The following is an 18,381-nucleotide window of genomic DNA, read 5'->3' as shown; positions in this document are numbered from 1 at the left end:
CTTACGGGCAACTTATATACGCTTCCTAGGGTTTAAAGCTCCTAAGCTTCCCTGTTCTATAGCTATAGGTAGAGCCAACGCGGGCTATATGCCTACGCAGAACGCTTACGTAATAGCGTAAGAGGCTGCCTCCGTATCGTGGAAGAGACACCGCGTATTTTACTTACGCGCTTAGGGATAGCGCGGTACCGTCTTCTTATTTTCCACGGTAAGGCGACTAACTCCCCTATAGCACCTGTTATCGACTAGCGAAGCCGGGCGGAAGGTGGGTCTAACAGGCCCCCTATTTAACCCTTATCGTATATGCTAAGGCAGATAAGGGCCCCTTAGAATAGGATCCGAGTAGCGTAAAAAAGGAATGGGTTCCCTCTTTTACGTGCGCCTCTAGCCGGATTCAAACCAACCCGGTCCTCTAACCGTGTACTAGGTATACCACCACTATACTATAGAGGCATATTTATAATATTAGCCGCTAGTTAGGGTCTCTTAGAATAATCTCCTTTATTAAGCCACTTTATTCTTTATAATCACGTTTATCTATATAGTATTAAAAGGAATCTTTATATTTATAAGCTTTATCCCCTTTTCTTTTTATCTTTTACTTTTATCTCTTATTCTTTAATACTTACTTTAGGAGTAGTGTTATTTTATAGGTGGTATAAAAGGAGGTCCCTAGATTAGGCGGAGTTCTTTATATAAAAGAGTAGCCGGGCTAAGGGAGTTATTCTTTTTTATCACCTCTAGACCTCTATTACTCCTAAGGGCAGGAGTTAAAGAAAAGGGGGGTAATCTATAAGAGGTATAAAGAGGTCTTATTAGTTCGTGTTATAAGTCTCTAGGCTTCCTACTAGTGCTTAGTATAAGCTTATTGCGTAAGCTATAAAGGCCTTTTATAAAGAGGTTCTAGAGGCTTACGTGTTAACTACCAGGTAGTTTTATATTTAGAGAAGGCTTATTATATATTTAGAATATAAGAGTTAACTTAGAGTATATAGAGGGGGTGGTAGCCTTTATAGTAAGGCTACCTTATTTATAAAGGTCCCTTAGTTACTCTAAGAGGAGATTATATAACTAATACCTTCTTATTAAGTAGCACCCAGAGGTCTATAAGTAGAGACCTCTATACCTATATCTTCTTAAAGGAACTTAATAAATAATCTCAGCATAATACCCCCTCCCTTAGTCCACTAGTAGACCTCCTTATTAGTCTTATAATAGCTTCCTTTACTCCTTACTTAAATCCTATAATACTCGTTTCATCTCACTATGACGACGTCTCTGGCAGTCTGGTTGAACTTATTGGCCATCCGTCCATCTCACGCCGACGTCCCAGGTGTTATCATAGAATGGGTCCCTTTCGGCACCACTCGCAACGGTGCGTTCTTGTCTCACCTGGCTTCCCTCCTGTTGACACGAAGGACTTCTAGGACACACATCGGAAGCACATGTCAAGGCAACTATGAGTCTCCTTCGACCCTGAGCATTAGCGACATCTGGCTATTTGCCATTCCCATACAGTCACGGACGGAATGATACCGTGTTCGAGGTGTCACCTTGCGTAGACACTGACGAGACGATGGGCAGATGCATACATACCCGTCAGTCCGTAGCAAACATGCCAGTCATCCCAATGACTGATCATCGCCATCGCCAGTATCCATTCCAACCCGGGGACTATAAATCATGCGACTCGCCAGGGGAGGACTGCGCCATCTCAATCGCAGCCATTGCCTCTTCCGTACACTCGAATCCTTCAGTGATCAAATTCACATCCTTCTTTCACTTGACGTGTCTTATTCCCTATCTCCCCAACAACCATGAAAACCAACGCCCCCCTCGTGGCCCTGACAGCCGTCCTTGGCTGGGCCCTGGCCCAGGAGGACGACCCGGCATCTTCAGCGCCAGAGCCTTTCACAGAGCTGTCCACTTCTTACACGACAGTCACGGTAATCGCGAGCACACCCTCGCAAGCTCCCACGCAGTCACAGTCTCCCGAGCAGTCCCTCATGCCAGACGTGCCCACCGACGGTCCCTCCTGTGCCTGTGGCGCCACCTACTGCGGCAAGGTCCTTGAAAAGTATCTGAGTATGTCAACACCGACACTTTCTTCTTCTCCTGACCCCTGCGCAGCTGCGTTCCTCCGAGACTACTAACAACCCCATCCACCCAAAGACTACACCCAAGGCCAGCTCGTCGAGAGCTACTGCGCCACTCCCGGCACAAACTGCGGGAACTACAACAGCAGCAGCACCTCTCAGCCCCAGGCCGACCAAATCGCCGAGTCCCTCTTCGTCTGCATCTGCGACCCCGCCGAACCGCAACCATCCCGCTCCAAGATCGAGCTCCTCTGTCCTTGCCAGGGCCGCTGCAAGAACGAAGCCCCCGACTTCATCAGCCGCTGCGAGACACCCTGCAACCTCAACTGTCCCGCCGGCGAAGAAGAACAGTCTGCTCCCGAGGAGGATGAGCCGCCCTCTAGCGGTGCTCCTCGCCTTCGAATCTGGTAGGATTGACCAACGCCCAGGCCGGTGGTCATAGGCGAGCGAGAGAGGAAGATAAAGGTGGGCCAGACTGGCGGCGTCTGAGAATTCTCTCTCAAGTCTTGTCCGTGGGAGTGGCGATGGTAGCTGGTAAAGGGATCGTTTTCCTGTTTTCTTTCCAAGTAATTTTTGTAGTTTCGCGTGTGAGAACAATCCAAGCAAATCATCCCCGTATCAAGTATCGCGTCTCTCCCACTTTTGATATGCCATAAACCCACAGCGCTATGAAGAGCGTGCCGTCTCTAAACTCCAGCGTGATCCAACCATGGACTATCCAGCCACCATATATTGTATTCAAAACGCTCGCTTCGACAAAGATGTAGGTGAGTCTAACACACATTACAATACACAGATGGTATAAACAGGAAAAAAGAAGTGAAAAAGGATGGGCCGAAATCCTCACACCTAATCAAGCGCCTGCGCCTCGCACATTTTGCGATACATGCCTCCCTGGGCTATAAGCTCGGCGTGGGTCCCCATCTCAGCGATGAGCCCCCCGTAGAACACGCAAATGACATCGGCGTCCTTGATGGTGCTGAGACGATGTGCGACGGCAACCGTGATCCGCTCGCCCTCCTTGGCCGCCTCGGCAAGGGCACCCTGCACAATCTTCTCGCTCTCCGTGTCGAGCGCGCTCGTCGCCTCGTCCAGCAGCAACACCTGCGGGTCGCGGATGAGCGCCCGCGCGATGGCGATCCGCTGCCGCTGGCCGCCCGAGAGCTGCGCTCCATTCGACCCCGCCTGCGTGGACAGCCCGTCGGGGAGAGACGAGACGAACGTCCATGCGTTGGCGGCGCGGAGGGCCGCTTCGATGGCGGCGTCAGGGACGTCGGTCGAGGCGGCGGGGGAGGAAGTGGGCTCGCCGGTGTCGGGAGTGAGATCATCCAGACCGAGGGCGACGTTTTCACGAATGGTGCCTTGGAAGAGCGTCGGCTCTTGCTGGACCAGTGACACGATGCTGCGGTAGAGCCGGGGGTTGAGATCGGTGAGGGCGGAGCCGTCGATGCGGATGGTCCCGGTGGTTGGGTCGTAGAATCGTTCCAGCATGGCGATCATGGTGGATTTGCCGCAGCCTGAAGCGCCGACCAGGGCGACAAACTGGCCCTTCTTGATCTGTTTTTGCAGCAAAAAATCAATCGTTAGTTTGTTGACACGTCAAGGAGACGGTGATTCAGTTTCTCTTGGAGACTCACGTGTAGGTCAACACCACGAAGGACTGTCGCGTCAGGACGCAGAGGGTACGAAAAGCGGACGTCTTCGAGAGCGATGGGACCACCCGACTTGGGACCCTTGTCCCGATTCTCAGGGGTTTCGCGGACGGTCGGCTCCAGCTGGCGGAGCCAGAAGATATAGTTGGCGGCATTGATGCCCTTGGTGATGCCTATCGCCACACATTGTTAGTCTGCTGATACCACGGGTCACAATGGATGCCGGTGGCGTGGAACGTACTGGTCGAGAACATGAATAGCTGGGCGCATGCTTGTCCAGCAAGGAAGACGCCGAGGAAGGCGACCATGAAGGCATACATGGAGATGTCGCCATATGACAAGAGACGGCAGCCGTACCTACGGGAGGATAAATAGATCAGCGGCGAAGCCATGCAAACTCCAGAGCGGGAATCCATACCAGAAGCCCAGGGCCATGAACCAATATTCGATAGCCTGGGTGAAGGCGAACCAGATCATCATGGTGGCCAAAGGACGCTTCGCACCAGAGACGGCATGTTCCAGCTCGGCCGTGTACCTCGACAGAACGTTCTCCTCGATGGCCAGTGACGAAACGGTGCGAATGGCGCTGACTGCCTCGGAAGCAATCGACGCGCTTGTGCTATGACGATTCGAGATGTCCCGGTCCAACTTGGCATCCGCGCGAACTTTGAGGTAGCCTGTGCCAACGAGCGGGGGCAGGCCGGCGCAAACAACCACGAGGCCGAGTTTCCAGCTATGGGCGATGGCCAGGATAGCGCAGGAGGTGAGGTTCAGGATGCCCATGAAGATGAGGGCAATGTTGTAGCCCATGAGCTCCAAAATGGCCTGCGGGTTCGAGTCGACCCGGCTCGCCATGGCGCCGGTATTGTTCTCCGGCCGGTCGAAGAAGCGGAGATCCTGACGGAGCATGTCGTTTAGGCTCTGCCTCCTCATTCTGTGATTCAAATTCTGCGAGGAGAAAGAGTCAGCCGCCGTCAAGCACATGCATGTGACCTTGGAGTGCTTCTCTTGGGAATGGAAAGGCCTACTTGTGCGACAATGTTGCTGGCATAGCCGAGTGAGAAGTAGGCGACGAAGCATCCGGCGGCCAAGACGATGAACATGGTGGCAAAGAACTCGCCTTCCCGGATCATATCAGACCCCGTTAGGGTAAAGACGTCCATAAAGTTGCCGAGCAGGATGGCCTGGCCCGGAAATGCAGCAGCTAAGGGAAGGAAATAAAAGAAACACGCGTTAGCACTGAACCAGTCAGTGACTGATTTGATGTTTGCTCACCTCCGAGAACGATGGCCCCAAAGACGAAAAAGTACGGCCAACCCAGGTCCGAGGTCTCCTTGAACAGGCGGAAGATGACGGGCACGAGTCCCAGTTGCTTGTGGAGGTCATAGTTGTCGCGATCCTTTTGTGATTCCAGACGGCCCTGGACCGAGGTGGCGTAGCGAGTGAGCGGCTTGGAGAGGTCGGCATCGGCCTCCTTGCCGTCGCCGGTTTGGGTATCCTCGTCCCCGTGGGTGGAAGATTCCTTTTCCGCGACGGCGAGGTTCTGGATCCTGACCAGGCGGGCGTAGGTGCCGTCGTGGGCGATGAGGGAGTCGTGTGTTCCTTTCTCGACGATGCGACCCTGGCTCATGACGACAATGTTGTCCGCCTTGCGAATGGTGGCCAGCTTGTGGGCAATGACGATGGTTGTGCGGCCCTCGGACGCCTTGTCGAGTGCGTGCTGGACAATGCTCTCGGCCTGGGGGTCGAGGGCGCTGGTAGCTTCGTCTAGGAGAAGGACCTTGGGCTGCGATACCACGCTGCGGGCAATGGCCACTCGCTGCTTCTGGCCGCCGGAGAGGAGGCCGCCACGCTCGCCAATCTGCGTATCGTAGCCCTGGGGCAGTTCGGAGATGAAGTCGTGCGCAAAGGCCATCTTGGCGGCCTCCTGAATCCGCTCCATTTGCTCCTCGCGGGAGGCGTTCTCCCAGGGAGTGCCGGTTAAGCCATACCTGATGTTGTCGAAGACGGACCCATCGAAGAGAACAGGTTCCTAAGAGCAACCGTTTAGTCTGTGGCCCATGCGCGGCGCGGCGTTTCCTTACAGACGACTGCACTTACCTGTTGGACCAGGCGGACATTGGTCCGAAGCCAGTTGAGGTTGAGCTGGTCGATGGGGCGTCCGTCTAGCTTGATGGTGCCCGACTTGGCGTTGTACCACCGTTCGATGAGCCCGACAATGGTGCTTTTTCCCGAGCCAGATTGTCCCTAGGACGAGGAAACAAAAACTGGTCAGCGCTCCTGCTATACCCGCAGACTCTCCACACCCGCATGACCTACCACTAGTGCGGTCACCTTGCCCGCCGGAATGTCGAGGGTGAAGTCGTCCAAGACGTTGATTCCAGGTCTCGTCGGATAAGCAAAGGTGACGTTCTCAAGCTCCAAATGGCCAGTCGTCTCGGGGGGTTCCTCGCCGGTCTTGTCGAGAGGGTCGATGGCGGACTGGCGATCAATCAGGCGAAACAGCTTTGCTGCGGACGAAGCGGCGCGGGTGAAGTCTAGTAAAAACGGAGCCAGCATGGTCAAGCTGATGGAGGCAATGACGACAGAAAGGAGGACCCTAAAGACGAAAGAAAACGCATGGCGTGAGCCTTCTAGACATGGGTAAAGCAGAGGGAATAAGAACGGCTAGGGGGTTAGTTTGCTCACGTGAAGATGTCGCCGACAGAATCAACCTCCCCCCTGGCCAGCATGTTGATGCCCTGCCAAAAGGCGAGAGCAAACCCAAGGTAGATGATGGTGTACTCGGTGGAGAAGAGAATGCCGTAGATGAGCGAGTTTTTGCTGCCGACCGTGTGGGCGTCGACCAAGTACTTGTCAAACTTGGCGACAAGCCTGGCGCGCATCTCAAAGGCGTGCACGGCGCGGGCGCTGGCCAGGACGCCCTCGGCGAAGGAGTTGGCGTCGGCGTAGATTTCGAGAATCTTGGTCTCGTAGACGGACGAGATGCCGCCGACAACCCCCATGACGATGACGGTGGCCGGGGCAATGCAGAGGCAGATCAGGGTGAGCTTCCACTGGACGACAAAGGCGACGACGAAGGCGGTGACAAAGGCCGAGAGGCCCTGGAAGGTGAGGCCGAGTTTCTCGGCGATGCCGCCCTGGATAAGGCGGCCGTTGGAGGTGGCTTGGGTGGCGATGGAGCCGGCGGTCCCAAAGTCGAAGAAGGCAATCTCCTGGCTCAGGGCGGCGCGCAGGTAGGCATGGCGAACGTTTCGGACGATGCGGTAGGCGGCGTAGGTCAGGACGGTGTTGTACGTGTACGCGAGGACGAAGCGGCCAATTCCGAGGTAGACAAAGTAAAGACTGCAGCGAATCGCGGCGTCAGTCCAAGTAAGTCGAAGATAAAAAAAAAAAAAAAAAGGAAACTCACGCGAGGGTAGCTGCGCCGCTACGGAAATCCTCAGGGCTGTCGAGGCCCATGGCAAAGTCGGTGATGGTGGTGATGAACTGGCCAAAGATGAGGTTCTGGAGGGCGATACCGGCCCCTGAGGCAATGGCTGCGAAGATGCCGACGGCTTGCAGCCCGTACTCGAGCGGACCTGCAAAGGTGAAGATTCTCTGAGCAGCAAGTGGTTAGCGACGCGACAAGACAAGGGACAGCCAAGGGTTCGCACCTTGTAGGCATCCCAAGCGTTCATTTCTTCGGGCATGAACGGGGTAGGGGAGGAAGAGGGCGCGAGAGACTCGTGCTGGCTGGAAGGGGCCTTTTCTCCCTTGTCATCATCCTTAGATCGGCCGGCGGCCTCGGCCTCGGGCTTGTCATTGTTTTGGTGAGGTTCGGAGGCCATATTGAGATGGACAGGTTGGACGACGGGAGTAAAGGATATATAGGTGAGCGCGTTGAAAAGGCAAACGGAGCAGGCGTCGTGAGAGGAGATTGAAAAGGAACGCCGCCTGGAGATGAAAAGCAAGACTGATGAGTCTAGAAGACACAAATTCCGAGTCCCATGCCGGTCTTTTCACGTCTAGTTGACTTGGGGGAACAATGAGCGTGAGAATGGATTAAGAAAGAAAGACGAGTGCGAGTGCCACGAGCTGACCTCGGGGCGATTTTTGAGCGGTCTTATCCAAATTTAATATAAGAAGCAAGCTGATCCGGATTCTTGGCACCAAGATGACACTAATGCACGTGCCTGACCAGCGGAGTACGATATTGTGTGCAAGGGGGACTTGGGACGGGCTGTATTCGGTGTGGGAATGGAAGTACCCCGACCCATCAGGTTGTTCTCTACAACGTACATGGTACTAATCAAGAAGAGATTCCATCAAGAATCAATCATGATGCTAGGTATTACACGCTAATATGTTGTACCTACCAAATACCGAGTGTGACCTGTACTTTTGATTCGATACGACTCCAAGCGAGGTTGCCTAATGTACAGTATCTACTACCTACAAGTACTTCGTAGCTGTCGGCGTGACTCACCTGATGTCCAAGTACAGTTTTCAGGGGTTTGGACATTTAGGTACGCTGCACTATCGTACGAATGCACCTCCTATCCATGACCCGTTTAAGACGTTACAATTACGAATACGACGGGTGAAGTTAAAGTTGAACATAAAGTATCCCTCCTAGGGGTCCTAGTAAACTGATACACGCGGGTACAGCTAATACACGGGTGGAGTACAACCGCGTAATGACTCTATACATTTCGAAATCCGGGACTCTCGGCCCCCGAATCTCTAAGAGAGATTGCCCCTACTCCGCATCCGGAACACTCACCCATTTTACTCTTCTGATTAGTCATTCATAAAACGCCCATCCCCTCCCCCCATGTCAACTCGGATTCCGCGCAACGTCTTGCGCTCCGCCTTATGATGAGTCGGGTAACACTTCCGCCAGCTTCGCTCGCATAGCCGATAGGTCGCAGCTGACCACGCCTCTGGGACTATACCTTGTCCATACACTGATACAAACTCTCTCACGACGTTGACCGGGTTCCTCGGGTTCATGTCAAGAAAGTCTGCCCACGTCCCCTTGAGGTCGTCTCACTCAGCTTCCCATTCTCATGGGGAAAAGTCAAGTCGATGGCCCGGTGGCCAGCGGTGCCGACGAAACACCCGAATCGAGCGGACAGCCTTCTATTCACGTCCGCAGAGCTGTTAGTCTTCTTGATCTATCCATTTGCATACTCCGCCATGCATCCCAACGGCCCTGGCCTACCGTCTTATAGCTAACACGTGTGTTCCCTTATACTAGTGTGACGCCTGTCGTTCCCGCAAGGTATGCTCGTCTTATGTCATCCGGACGCCACTGCATTCCCGACTTTGTCTCGGACTCACTACCCCGGTATAGGGCTGACTGACGACGGGGACATTACCTAGATTCGCTGCAATCGAGAATCTCCTTGCTCTCACTGCCTACAAGCAAGGATTGAGTGCACCCACGCAGACAGCAGGCCCAGGGAGAAACGAACTCGCGTGCTCATCACTCCGCAATAGTAAGTCGTCTGGCAGCCTGGCCTGGCCAACCGTGTCTCGCTTTTGTTTCCTGTGGTGACGTTTCACATCCCCTACCCAATCTTTTATCATGTAACGACTTGCTCAACACAGCTTCTCTAGTGAGAGGAAGATCGACCTCATTGACAGCCGGCTCGAAGGCGTCATTCGTCTCCTAGAGGACCTCAAGACGAACTTGCCGGCCCTCAGTCCACCCACACAACCTCCAACGCAGAGCTCCAACCCCAGTTCCAACGCCGACGTCGGATCCAACCCTACCGCGACCGCTGTCGCTACCGCTACCATATCAACCTCAACGGGCCTGACGCCCTCTAGCCACGCCCTCCCACATATCCCAGAGGGCTCCGTCATCGAGGGGGACTCGTCCCTCACCGCCCACTCGGTCTTCGCCAACGAGTTCCTCAGAAAGGTTGTCAACACCGAATCGTTGCAGGACGCCAGCCTCGAGCTGCGCGAAACTCTCGACTCCCTGTATCACATCGTCAACGCCTTGAAGCAGCCGACCGCCTCGAGCGAAACGACGTATCCAAATGCAAGGAGACCCTTGCACCGCCCTTCCTCCAAGGGCACATTCGAAATGCCCACTATCGATAGAACCGTGGCCATGATACGCCTTGCCAAGTGTTAGTCACCAACCTCACCATCCCCGAGTCAGCATGGTGCTACATATCTCACCCGCACTGGACACCCTCTTGGGCTGACCTGCGGATCACTGCTGTGACCTGGTGTTCCTTGCAGCCCATAGCTTAGTGTCGACGACTTGGATGTTCGAGCTGGTCCCCATACAGCGCTTTTCCGACGTTTGCCTGGGCGTCTACTTCACCGACGAATACAGCGACGCCGACTTCATCTCGGCCAACGCAGGTCTCCAGTCGATGTTCCAGGACTATGCCAACATCCATGCCGCGGGGTCCGAAAAGGAGGAATGCCTTCGCTTCGCTCGCATGTGTCGCGGAAACCTCGAAACCGCCCTGGCCAACTTGCCGCTCCATCTTCCCACGACCTCCGACTCTCTTATCGCCCTTCTTCTCGGGGTACGTAAGTTGCGGTGACAGCCGCAGATCTTTCGATCCCCGATCCTTTTTCCCCATTCGTACGCATACGCTCTTATTACAAGGAAACTTGGGAATACTGACCAGAACGGTTGTCAAGACATTCTACACCATCGAGATATCCAAACCGTCCCTTTCGTGGACGTTAATCACCAAGGCATCGGAGATCTGCCAGACCCTCGGCTACCATCGGGCCACCTCAATGAAGAACGATACATCCGCCGACAGGACCTTCAAGCTGGGCGTCTTCTGGTCCACATATTTCCTCGAAAAGAGCCTCTCTCTCCGCCTTGGCCGTGCCTCGACCATTCAAGACTGGGACGTGACAACCCCCCTGCCAAATGAGGCGACCATCAACGACAGTCCGTTCATGGCTTATTGTGTCCCGTTGATCGCGGCGGCTCGGTGTCAGGGGGATATATACGAGCAGCTTTATAGCCCTCAGTCTCTGACCCAACCCGACCACGTCCGGGAAGCCCGGGTATGGAAGCTCGTGGCTCAACTAGAAGAGATTTTTGCTCAAGCTTCCTCAGTATCTGTAAGTCTCTCGTCCACCATGTGATCAAATATTGTTGGAACATGGCTTTTTTGACGTGAGTTGACTGGTGAAATCAAACAGGACGAATGGGCGAAGCAGTCGAAAATAAATGTCGGAGGCAATGCGATGGAGTTCTTCCACGTTTCCGACAATGTTTTCTATCTGTCCCTTCTCACCCTCGTATATCGAGCGGCTCCTCGCCCAGCTTCAGCACCCACCACTTTCAGCGACGAGTGTATTAAGGCCGCGCGCGCCACGCTGGCCAAGCACCAGGATTGCATGGAAGTCTTGGAAAAGTCCAATTCCATCTTCTTCCCGACCTACGTCCACTGGTATGCCGTTGTTCATTCCTCATCCGCTTGCCGGAACGCAGTGGTGTTCTGCTACCCTCGCCGTGATCAATGTCTAGCTAACCCTGACTCGCATCTTACAGGACGCTGCTCTTTTCCCCATTCATCCCGTTCATTGTCATCTTCTGCCAGGTCATCGAGACGCTAGACCAGGCCGACCTAACACGCCTGCACCAGTTTGTCACCTCCATACAGTCGGCACCCGCCCTATCAGAGGCAGCAGCGAAGATGCACCGGCTGTTCCAAGTCCTCTACAGTGTGGCCTTGCGCTACGTCGAGTTCCGCACCTCAACACCGCCGGCGGAGCAGTTGCAGGCCAGCGCCGAGATGGAAGGGTACCTGGCTGCCTTGGGCTTTCCCTCGACCGGCCTTGGCGACTCGGACCAGCAGCAGCAGCAGCATCAATCGCCAGACTTTACGGCGTTTGGCCAGGGAGGACCAGGCAATGTGGGGAGTCTCAGTGAAGGCCAACGCGCGGCCCATCCCATGATGTGGATGGGCAACGGGGCACAACTGGAAGATTGGTTCTACAGCAACCAACAGATGATGGGACTACTGCAGCAGTCAGATTTCACATTCCCTAACCAGGACTAGATGGGGTGGTGGGTGGTTTCTCGCCAAGGCCATGGACCTGCACCGGACCGAGCCGCCTTGTCACGTAGCACAACAATCGGTGGAAAGGGATTGGTTAGAGGGGTATCCACCTGTAATATTCCATGTTCAAACATAAAGTGGGTCTCTGATAATCGCGATAAGCGACCAAGTCCCACGTGCACCGAATTTGTATGTACAGGTTAGGGAGGCGAGACATACTGTCCTTGGATGGACGTGGGTGGACACCCGTGATAACTTCATGCGAATTTGATATAATACTTATGTAGGTAAGGAACTATCGATGTTTCACAGCCCCGCTTAGAGTGGGTTATATATGAAACAGCATTTCTTATATGTGACGGCCTGATAGGCATGTCAGGTGACCTGTGCAATGTACGTGTCGGAAGGCGGGGTATTCTAGAACTTTAAGCTAAGACCTTAGCGGCCCTTTCTCCCTATAGCGTATATTGCTAAAGCTAACTAATAGACGGTCTTTCGATAAGGTATTTAAGCGTTAGTATGAAGTAGAGCCCCGGGTATATGTTCGAGGTGGTGTGATTAGTAGGTCGCGGTTTTGGTTAACGTTGAGTTCGTTAAGGGCTTAAGTGGATATTACGCTGAAATTACGCTGGCGAAGAGAGTCTACGAGCTTCCTAAAACATACAACGACGAAACAACTCGTTTCACATAACAGACAAACAATCCATAGAAAAATGAGGGGTACGCACCTCGAGCACATGCCAGCCATGTATACGTTGTAGATAATGGCTAGAAACTGTCGATCAAATGTATAACATCACGCTTATAGGTGTGCGCACTGCGTAGGTGGGTTACATTTGCTCGACATTGGTGTCTAGACTGCTGCACCACACCACCATCCTACTAGGGCAAGTATGGTGTTTCTACTTTCTCTTCTGCGTCTTCCGTTTGTTCTTACCCTCGACGTGGCCCAATGTAATAACGCTCGGGCTTATCGGGGACCTTGGGCAGCTTTGCTTGGTAGTTAGAAACATAAAGGGGTGTAGGGTTTCCTAAACGGCATAGGAGCATACCCTGTGGGTGGTTGATTCAGATAAGTATCCAGGAAACGAGAGGGGAGGGGAGGGGAGAAGAGGGGGAAGAGAGAGAACTTCGACGAGAGGAAACTTGGAAGAAAGGGAAGTTGGAGAGGGGGAATAGGGGAGAGGGAAGAGGGAAGAGAGGGAAGAGAGGGAAGAGAGAGGACCTAGAACAGAGGGGATCTGGAACAGAGAGGACTTGGAGAGAGGGGACTTGAAGAGAGGGGACTCGAAGAGAGGGAAGAGAGGCGAAAAAAGTATATATATAGTGGTTGAAGCCAAGTGTCGATGGAGGTGAGGGCCAATACTCCCACTTCATCTACATCTTACTAGTAGCAGCCATGTTGGAACTCGCGACTGCGTGGAATTACACCAAATCAAACATGAATACCGTCATGTTGAAAGAAAAAACCGTCTTGTTCCTGTCGGGCGCTGTTGGCCTGGTAAGTCAAGCCCGAATCCAATTCTCATTCAGTCCCCAGAACTGCTCGAAAGGCCCAGCCCCTGGCCATTCCCTTTGAAACCAACACGGTACTGAGATATCCTCGCAACCTCTAGTACACCCTCTTCTTCCTCTTGCGCGTCATCTACAATGTTTTCTTCCACCCCCTCCGCGGCATCCCCGGTCCGCTCCTCCACCGCGCTTCCGGCGGCCCGATTGTCGCCGCCCAGATGACCGGCGGGCGCTCGTTCCGTATACAGTCGCTGCACGCAAAATACGGGCCCGTCGTGCGCATCGCCCCGAACCACGTCACCTTCACCGACGCCCGGGCCTTCCGCGACGTATACGGCATCATCAAAAAGTCGTCCCCTTCGGCCCCACCGCCCGCTGTGCCGGAACTGCCCAAAGCCGACGAGTTTTACCGCCTCGGCAAGTCGCTCCCGCGGGACATCGTCACGGAGCATACGACGCGCCACCGGGCCTTGCGCCACGCCCTCGCGCCGTCGTTTAGCGAAAAGTCCATGCGCGAGCAGGAAGGGCTCATCATGCGCTATGTCGACATGTTGATCTCGCGCATGCGCAACGCGTGCGACGAGGCCGAGGCCGAAGCCTTGTCGCGGAATGAGAAGCCCGCGCCGGCGGTGCTGAATATGACGGAGCACTACAACTGGACGACGTTCGACGTCATTGGAGACCTCGTCTTTGGCGAGTCCTTTGGATGTCTGGAGAAGGGCCGGACCCATGGTTGGATCCGGGCCATTTCCGGCTTCCTCCGCAACGAGACGCGACTGCGTGGCTTGGTGTATCTGGGCCTCGAGCCGCTGGCACTGCTCCTGTTTCGCTTGTCCATCTTGAGTGAAGAGTCGATGCGGATGTGGAAGCACACGCGTGAGAAACTGGATAAGCGGATGGAAATGGACCGTACAGACATCAAGGCGGATTTGTTTGGGGAATTGCTGAAGAAGCGGGATCATATAGTGAGTGCGCTGCACGTTCCCCTCTTCACGACGACTAACACTAAGACTTCACTGCACAGGGACTCGACTATGGCCATCTCATGAGCAATTCCTTGATCCTCGTCCTCGCTGGATCCGAGACTACGGCCACGTTACTCGCCGGCGCGACGTACCTGCTCACCACCCACCCCGACGTTCTGAAACGAGTAACGCGCGAGGTGCGGGAGACGTTTTACTCCACGGACGAGATCAACTTTACGTCCGCCAGCCGGCTGAAGTACATGATCTCGGTGCTCAACGAGTCGTTTCGATGTTACCCGCCTGCCTTATCGGGCCTGGTGCGGAAGGTTCCCAAGGGAGGGCATACGGTTGCCGGTCATTTTATACCAGAGGGAGTATGGACTCCCCTCTCCTTTCGCTCTCTTTCTCTCCTATACTGGCCAAGCCGTTGAGATTCCGCTCAGCTGGTTTCCCCTGATCCGCAATGGGTGGACTAACAGAGGTACATCGTTAGACGAGGGTTGAAGTGTCGCAATGGGCAGCGAACCATGACCCGGACAACTGGGCCGACCCCTGGGTGTTTGACCCGGACCGGTTCATGGTCAGCGAGGCCGAAGCCTTGGCCAAGGGGAACCGGTTCGACGCCCTTCAGCCTTTTAGCGTAGGGCCGCGCAACTGTATTGGCATGAAGTGAGTCTTCTTGCTTCCGTGTCTTGGAGTCATGTTTTGTAGCCCCCTCAGGGCATTGCTGGGGGCACTATGACCAGATGCGCTGACATTTTGCGGCCTATAGTCTGGCGTACGCTGAGATGCGTCTAATCATGGCACGCGTGCTGTTCGACTTTGATATGGAGCTCCATCCTGAAAGTAAGAACTGGATTGAGCGACAGAATGAGTATATAGTCTGGAGCAAACTGCCGTTGAAGATCCGTTTGAGACGTGCGGTGAATCATGGGCAGAGCAGAGACTCCGGGGTTGAGATGTGAGGAAATCTTTTGTGGATTGGCCTGTCAACCTGGAGACGGCACGGGCCCTGATGAGTAAGACTCTAGGGCGAGGTCATCTAATAAGATACAGAAAGCGTTTGTGTGATCTGCTGGATTTAACCTGTCAAGCATGGAGGCCCAAGGTCAGGGGGAGTCGACGAGTCGGGCCTCCGGGGGATATGTTTGTTGTGCGGCCTGATAAATGCAAAGGTACCTAACCTAAAAGTACCCCAATGCAACTACCCTCTTTTAGTTTATAGCTAGATATCATGGCCATATTCTGTCATGGAACACAATCAACACAAGACACTTTTCGTACCTAATATTCGTGTTTTGATAAACCCCTGAATTATTTGCCCTTCCCCTGAACTGTTATTCCAGAGGGCGCCAGGTGTTGGCAACTGTACAACATCAATCCTGCTGCTTTATTCGGGCCGAATTCATCCGGTTGATGTACTTTGGAATGCTATGCAAATTGAACGACTTTAACGGGCAGGGTACTTTTACTGTTAACACACATCCATACTTATTTCGCCTTAATTTGTTAGGCTTGGTTGTACCATGTAGAGCCCCACGTCATGATTTTATTCGGTAGCTTTTTAGCCCTCACTTACAGTGACATTATATCGCAAAGGGCTGATTCACTCAAGGCCGACCACGAGCTGACTTTCTTACCTGGTTGACTTCCCGTCCCGTCTAACAGGTCTGTGGATTGATTTCGACAAAGTCTGGTTGTGGAGCGACAGACACCAAAGGCAACCCGCATTCACATACCATTACTCCCCCTTGCCCTGACTCACTCGATCAAACGTCTTTTCAACAGTCGAACCGTTGACGACGACCACTACAATGTCCTCCGAAGCCCTCACTACCATCACCCTAACGTCCCTTACCCGGCTATCCCAGGGCAAGGTCAGGTATGAATGAGATCTGACCCTCGAACACGGCCCCTTTGTCCTTCCGCGGACTCGGCTACCTGGACACTGGACCTTAGTCTGGACGACTACTCATGAAAGAACATGACGTGCGACATTGAGCAGGGCTGATAGGCATGTGCTAGGGACCTCTTCGTGTTGCCGGACGGGCACACACTTCTCTTCGTTACCTCTGGTGCGATACCCCGGCTCATCTCATGTTGTTCTCTTCAGCGGCTGATGTCATGGCACCTTAGACCGTATCAGCGCCTACGACGTTATTCTCAAAGTGAGTTGGCTTCTGAATCCCGAAGCTTCTGGGACATTGTTGATGCTGACTGCCGAATCACCATAGAATGGAATCTCCTCAAAGGGCCATATCCTCACGCTTCTATCGGCAAAGTGGTTCGAAGTGCTCTCCTCTCGGGTGCCAGGCTTGAAGCACCACTTCCTCAGCCTCACTCCCCCTCCGGCACCGGCCGTAGTCACTCCCGAGGAGCGAAGCATGCTTCGCGGTCGATCCATGACAGTTCGGTATGATTCCTCTACTTTACCCAGACGCCGCACGAACGCAGGTTTCGTCACTTTTGAAAGCTTCCAGAGTACTGACTTGCAATCCGGCAGTCGTCTCAAGATTTTCCCCATTGAGGCAATTGGTAAGTCTCTCCTGAAACAACAGAAATGCTGCGTTCGAAACTTGGGCTGACATCATTTTATAGTGCGTGGCTATGTCACGGGAAGTGCCTGGGCCGAGTGAGTTGTCTTCTCTGGACAACATGCATAGTTCATGAATTTCTATATTAACCCTGTCCAGATATGAGAAGCACCAGACGATCCACGGCCTCCCACAGCCTGCGGGACTGTCGCGCTGCGAGCAGCTCCCCCAGCCCCTGTACACGCCCTCTACCAAGGCGGAGCTTGGAGACAAGGACATCAACATCTCCCCGGACCAGGCGCGGGAAATCGTGGGCGACAAATATGCCTCGCGGATCGAGGAGCTGGCTCTGGCATGCTACAAAGCCGGCGCCGCCTACGCAGAAGAACGCGGCATCATCATTGCGGATACCAAGTTTGAGTTTGGCTTGGATGAGGAAACGGACGAGATCTATCTTGTCGACGAGGTTCTCACGTACGCTACCCCCTGATGTTCGACCAAGAAGATTATTCTTTGGCTGGAACCCGGTTTCTACCCTATGATCGAGTGCTGACACCAAGCCCAGGCCTGACTCTTCGCGCTTCTGGAGCAAAGCCGATTACCAGAGTATGTATCCTGCCACGAGCCCGACTCGAACTGGTCAGTGTAGAGTTGCTAACATGGCTTGCAGTCGGACGGGAACAGGACTCCTGTATGTGCAGTTGCGATCCCTTTTTCACCTATGCTTTGATCCGAGTTGCGAAGGGAACTCCAGTTTAGTGCCTGGGGCACTGGTTGACATGAATGCTAACGTACCGTAGTTGACAAACAGGTCCTCAGGAACTGGCTGACAGAGAACGGCTTGGTAAGTATTTTTTTTTTTTAATTTTCTGTGAAAGTCCGAGAATTCGGACGCCATACCCCATCTCAACCCGTCGGTACAAAACTTGGGAGATGCTAATATCTGAATGCAGAAGGGAAAGGAGGGCGTGGAGATGCCCCCTGAAGTAGTGGAGAAGACAAAGGGACGTTACCTGGAAGTGTACGAACGGCTGACGGGTCAGAGCCTGGAGGATGCGCTGAAGAAGCTGGATTAAAAGGTTATGGCTTCGTCGCATGTAACGGCCTGAAGACGGCCTGTGGTCTGGCATAGGCTCACATACTGACGACGCATCTGAGTTAGTCCCCTTTAAACGTTCCTATGGTATATCCATGATCACAACAAGCTGTTGACCTAGCTACATTGATTCGAGTGAGGCTTGCGACACTGCTATATAACTCTTGTACTGGAAGGGCGGCTTCTTCAAGGGCCTCGCTGGCCTTTGTGCAGCTTCTATAGACATGTAGCAAGGCTCTTCGGACTGAGACATGGCGTACGCTAAACTTCACCGTCGGCAAAGCCGAGATCACACTTTCTTTTTGAGAAAGAGATGTTTCATTTCTTTCTTCTTGCTTTTATTTTATTTGCCAGTGCCATGAACAGACTCTGACGAGGGAGGCATAGTTTGGACAGATCCAGACACTATCAGATTCAGAGCCAGATATCTCACTAGGTGGGACGTTGGGCCAGAGTGTATAACCCTTTTTACATACGGGGTTATGAGACG

General features: G+C 53.6%; 7 protein-coding genes across 7 annotated transcripts in view; 4 read left to right on the top strand and 3 right to left on the bottom strand.

Annotated features, from left to right (window-relative positions):
* Positions 1–1,256: 1,256 nt before the first annotated feature.
* Positions 1,257–1,590, bottom strand: ACRALDRAFT_2020266 (uncharacterized protein; the record flags this gene model as incomplete). The annotated part of the gene is made up of 4 exons (XM_071020006.1): positions 1,257–1,315; positions 1,368–1,404; positions 1,435–1,497; positions 1,537–1,590. 4 exons carry the CDS (start codon positions 1,588–1,590, stop codon positions 1,257–1,259), a joined length of 213 nt encoding a protein of 70 aa, XP_070873918.1.
* A 227-nt stretch (positions 1,591–1,817) lies between these two features.
* Positions 1,818–3,224, top strand: ACRALDRAFT_2053776 (uncharacterized protein; the record flags this gene model as incomplete). Its single annotated transcript, XM_071021684.1, has 2 exons — positions 1,818–2,085; positions 2,173–3,224. 2 exons carry the CDS (start codon positions 1,818–1,820, stop codon positions 2,505–2,507), a joined length of 603 nt encoding a protein of 200 aa, XP_070873917.1. The 3' UTR covers positions 2,508–3,224.
* On the bottom strand, positions 2,946–7,578 carry ACRALDRAFT_2042733 (uncharacterized protein; the record flags this gene model as incomplete). The annotated part of the gene is made up of 11 exons (XM_071021280.1): positions 2,946–3,653; positions 3,734–3,921; positions 3,990–4,105; positions 4,167–4,696; positions 4,777–4,952; positions 5,024–5,780; positions 5,849–5,995; positions 6,068–6,347; positions 6,437–7,093; positions 7,161–7,348; positions 7,405–7,578. 11 exons carry the CDS (start codon positions 7,576–7,578, stop codon positions 2,946–2,948), a joined length of 3,921 nt encoding a protein of 1,306 aa, XP_070873916.1.
* A 1,412-nt stretch (positions 7,579–8,990) lies between these two features.
* On the top strand, positions 8,991–11,784 carry ACRALDRAFT_2107864 (uncharacterized protein; the record flags this gene model as incomplete). Its single annotated transcript, XM_071023349.1, has 7 exons — positions 8,991–9,014; positions 9,116–9,231; positions 9,353–9,873; positions 9,989–10,284; positions 10,403–10,840; positions 10,922–11,172; positions 11,274–11,784. Coding segments are annotated over 7 exons (2,157 nt in total), but the record flags the coding sequence as incomplete, so codon positions are not given.
* Positions 11,785–12,467: 683 nt separating this feature from the next.
* On the bottom strand, positions 12,468–13,161 carry ACRALDRAFT_211577 (uncharacterized protein; the record flags this gene model as incomplete). Its single annotated transcript, XM_071023733.1, has 5 exons — positions 12,468–12,552; positions 12,619–12,645; positions 12,691–12,765; positions 12,837–13,009; positions 13,042–13,161. 5 exons carry the CDS (start codon positions 13,159–13,161, stop codon positions 12,468–12,470), a joined length of 480 nt encoding a protein of 159 aa, XP_070873914.1.
* A 64-nt stretch (positions 13,162–13,225) lies between these two features.
* Positions 13,226–15,524, top strand: ACRALDRAFT_1082515 (uncharacterized protein; the record flags this gene model as incomplete). Its single annotated transcript, XM_071019322.1, has 5 exons — positions 13,226–13,285; positions 13,401–14,261; positions 14,321–14,635; positions 14,755–14,930; positions 15,034–15,524. The coding sequence occupies 5 exons, from the start codon at positions 13,226–13,228 to the stop codon at positions 15,224–15,226; spliced, it is 1,605 nt and encodes a 534-aa protein (XP_070873913.1). The 3' UTR covers positions 15,227–15,524.
* Positions 15,525–16,075: 551 nt separating this feature from the next.
* ACRALDRAFT_2107260 (uncharacterized protein) overlaps positions 16,076–18,381 on the top strand; it is a gene marked incomplete at both ends in the record, with an annotated part of 2,556 nt that continues 250 nt past the window's right edge. The window contains 10 exons of the mRNA XM_071023332.1: positions 16,076–16,143; positions 16,287–16,336; positions 16,398–16,429; positions 16,496–16,674; positions 16,765–16,796; positions 16,860–16,893; positions 16,955–17,269; positions 17,361–17,401; positions 17,466–17,486; positions 17,596–17,639. Of these exons, the coding sequence (XP_070873912.1) occupies positions 16,076–16,143; positions 16,287–16,336; positions 16,398–16,429; positions 16,496–16,674; positions 16,765–16,796; positions 16,860–16,893; positions 16,955–17,269; positions 17,361–17,401; positions 17,466–17,486; positions 17,596–17,639 (816 nt within the window). The remainder of the gene's footprint in view (positions 16,144–16,286; positions 16,337–16,397; positions 16,430–16,495; positions 16,675–16,764; positions 16,797–16,859; positions 16,894–16,954; positions 17,270–17,360; positions 17,402–17,465; positions 17,487–17,595; positions 17,640–18,381) is intronic.

This window comes from Sodiomyces alcalophilus (assembly GCF_042370955.1).
Source record: "Sodiomyces alcalophilus JCM 7366 unplaced genomic scaffold ACRALscaffold_5, whole genome shotgun sequence".
In the NCBI taxonomy this organism is placed as follows: Eukaryota; Fungi; Ascomycota; class Sordariomycetes; order Glomerellales; family Plectosphaerellaceae; genus Sodiomyces; species Sodiomyces alcalophilus.
Note: the sequence above shows the minus strand (reverse complement) of the source record. Positions and strands in the feature narration are given on the sequence as shown.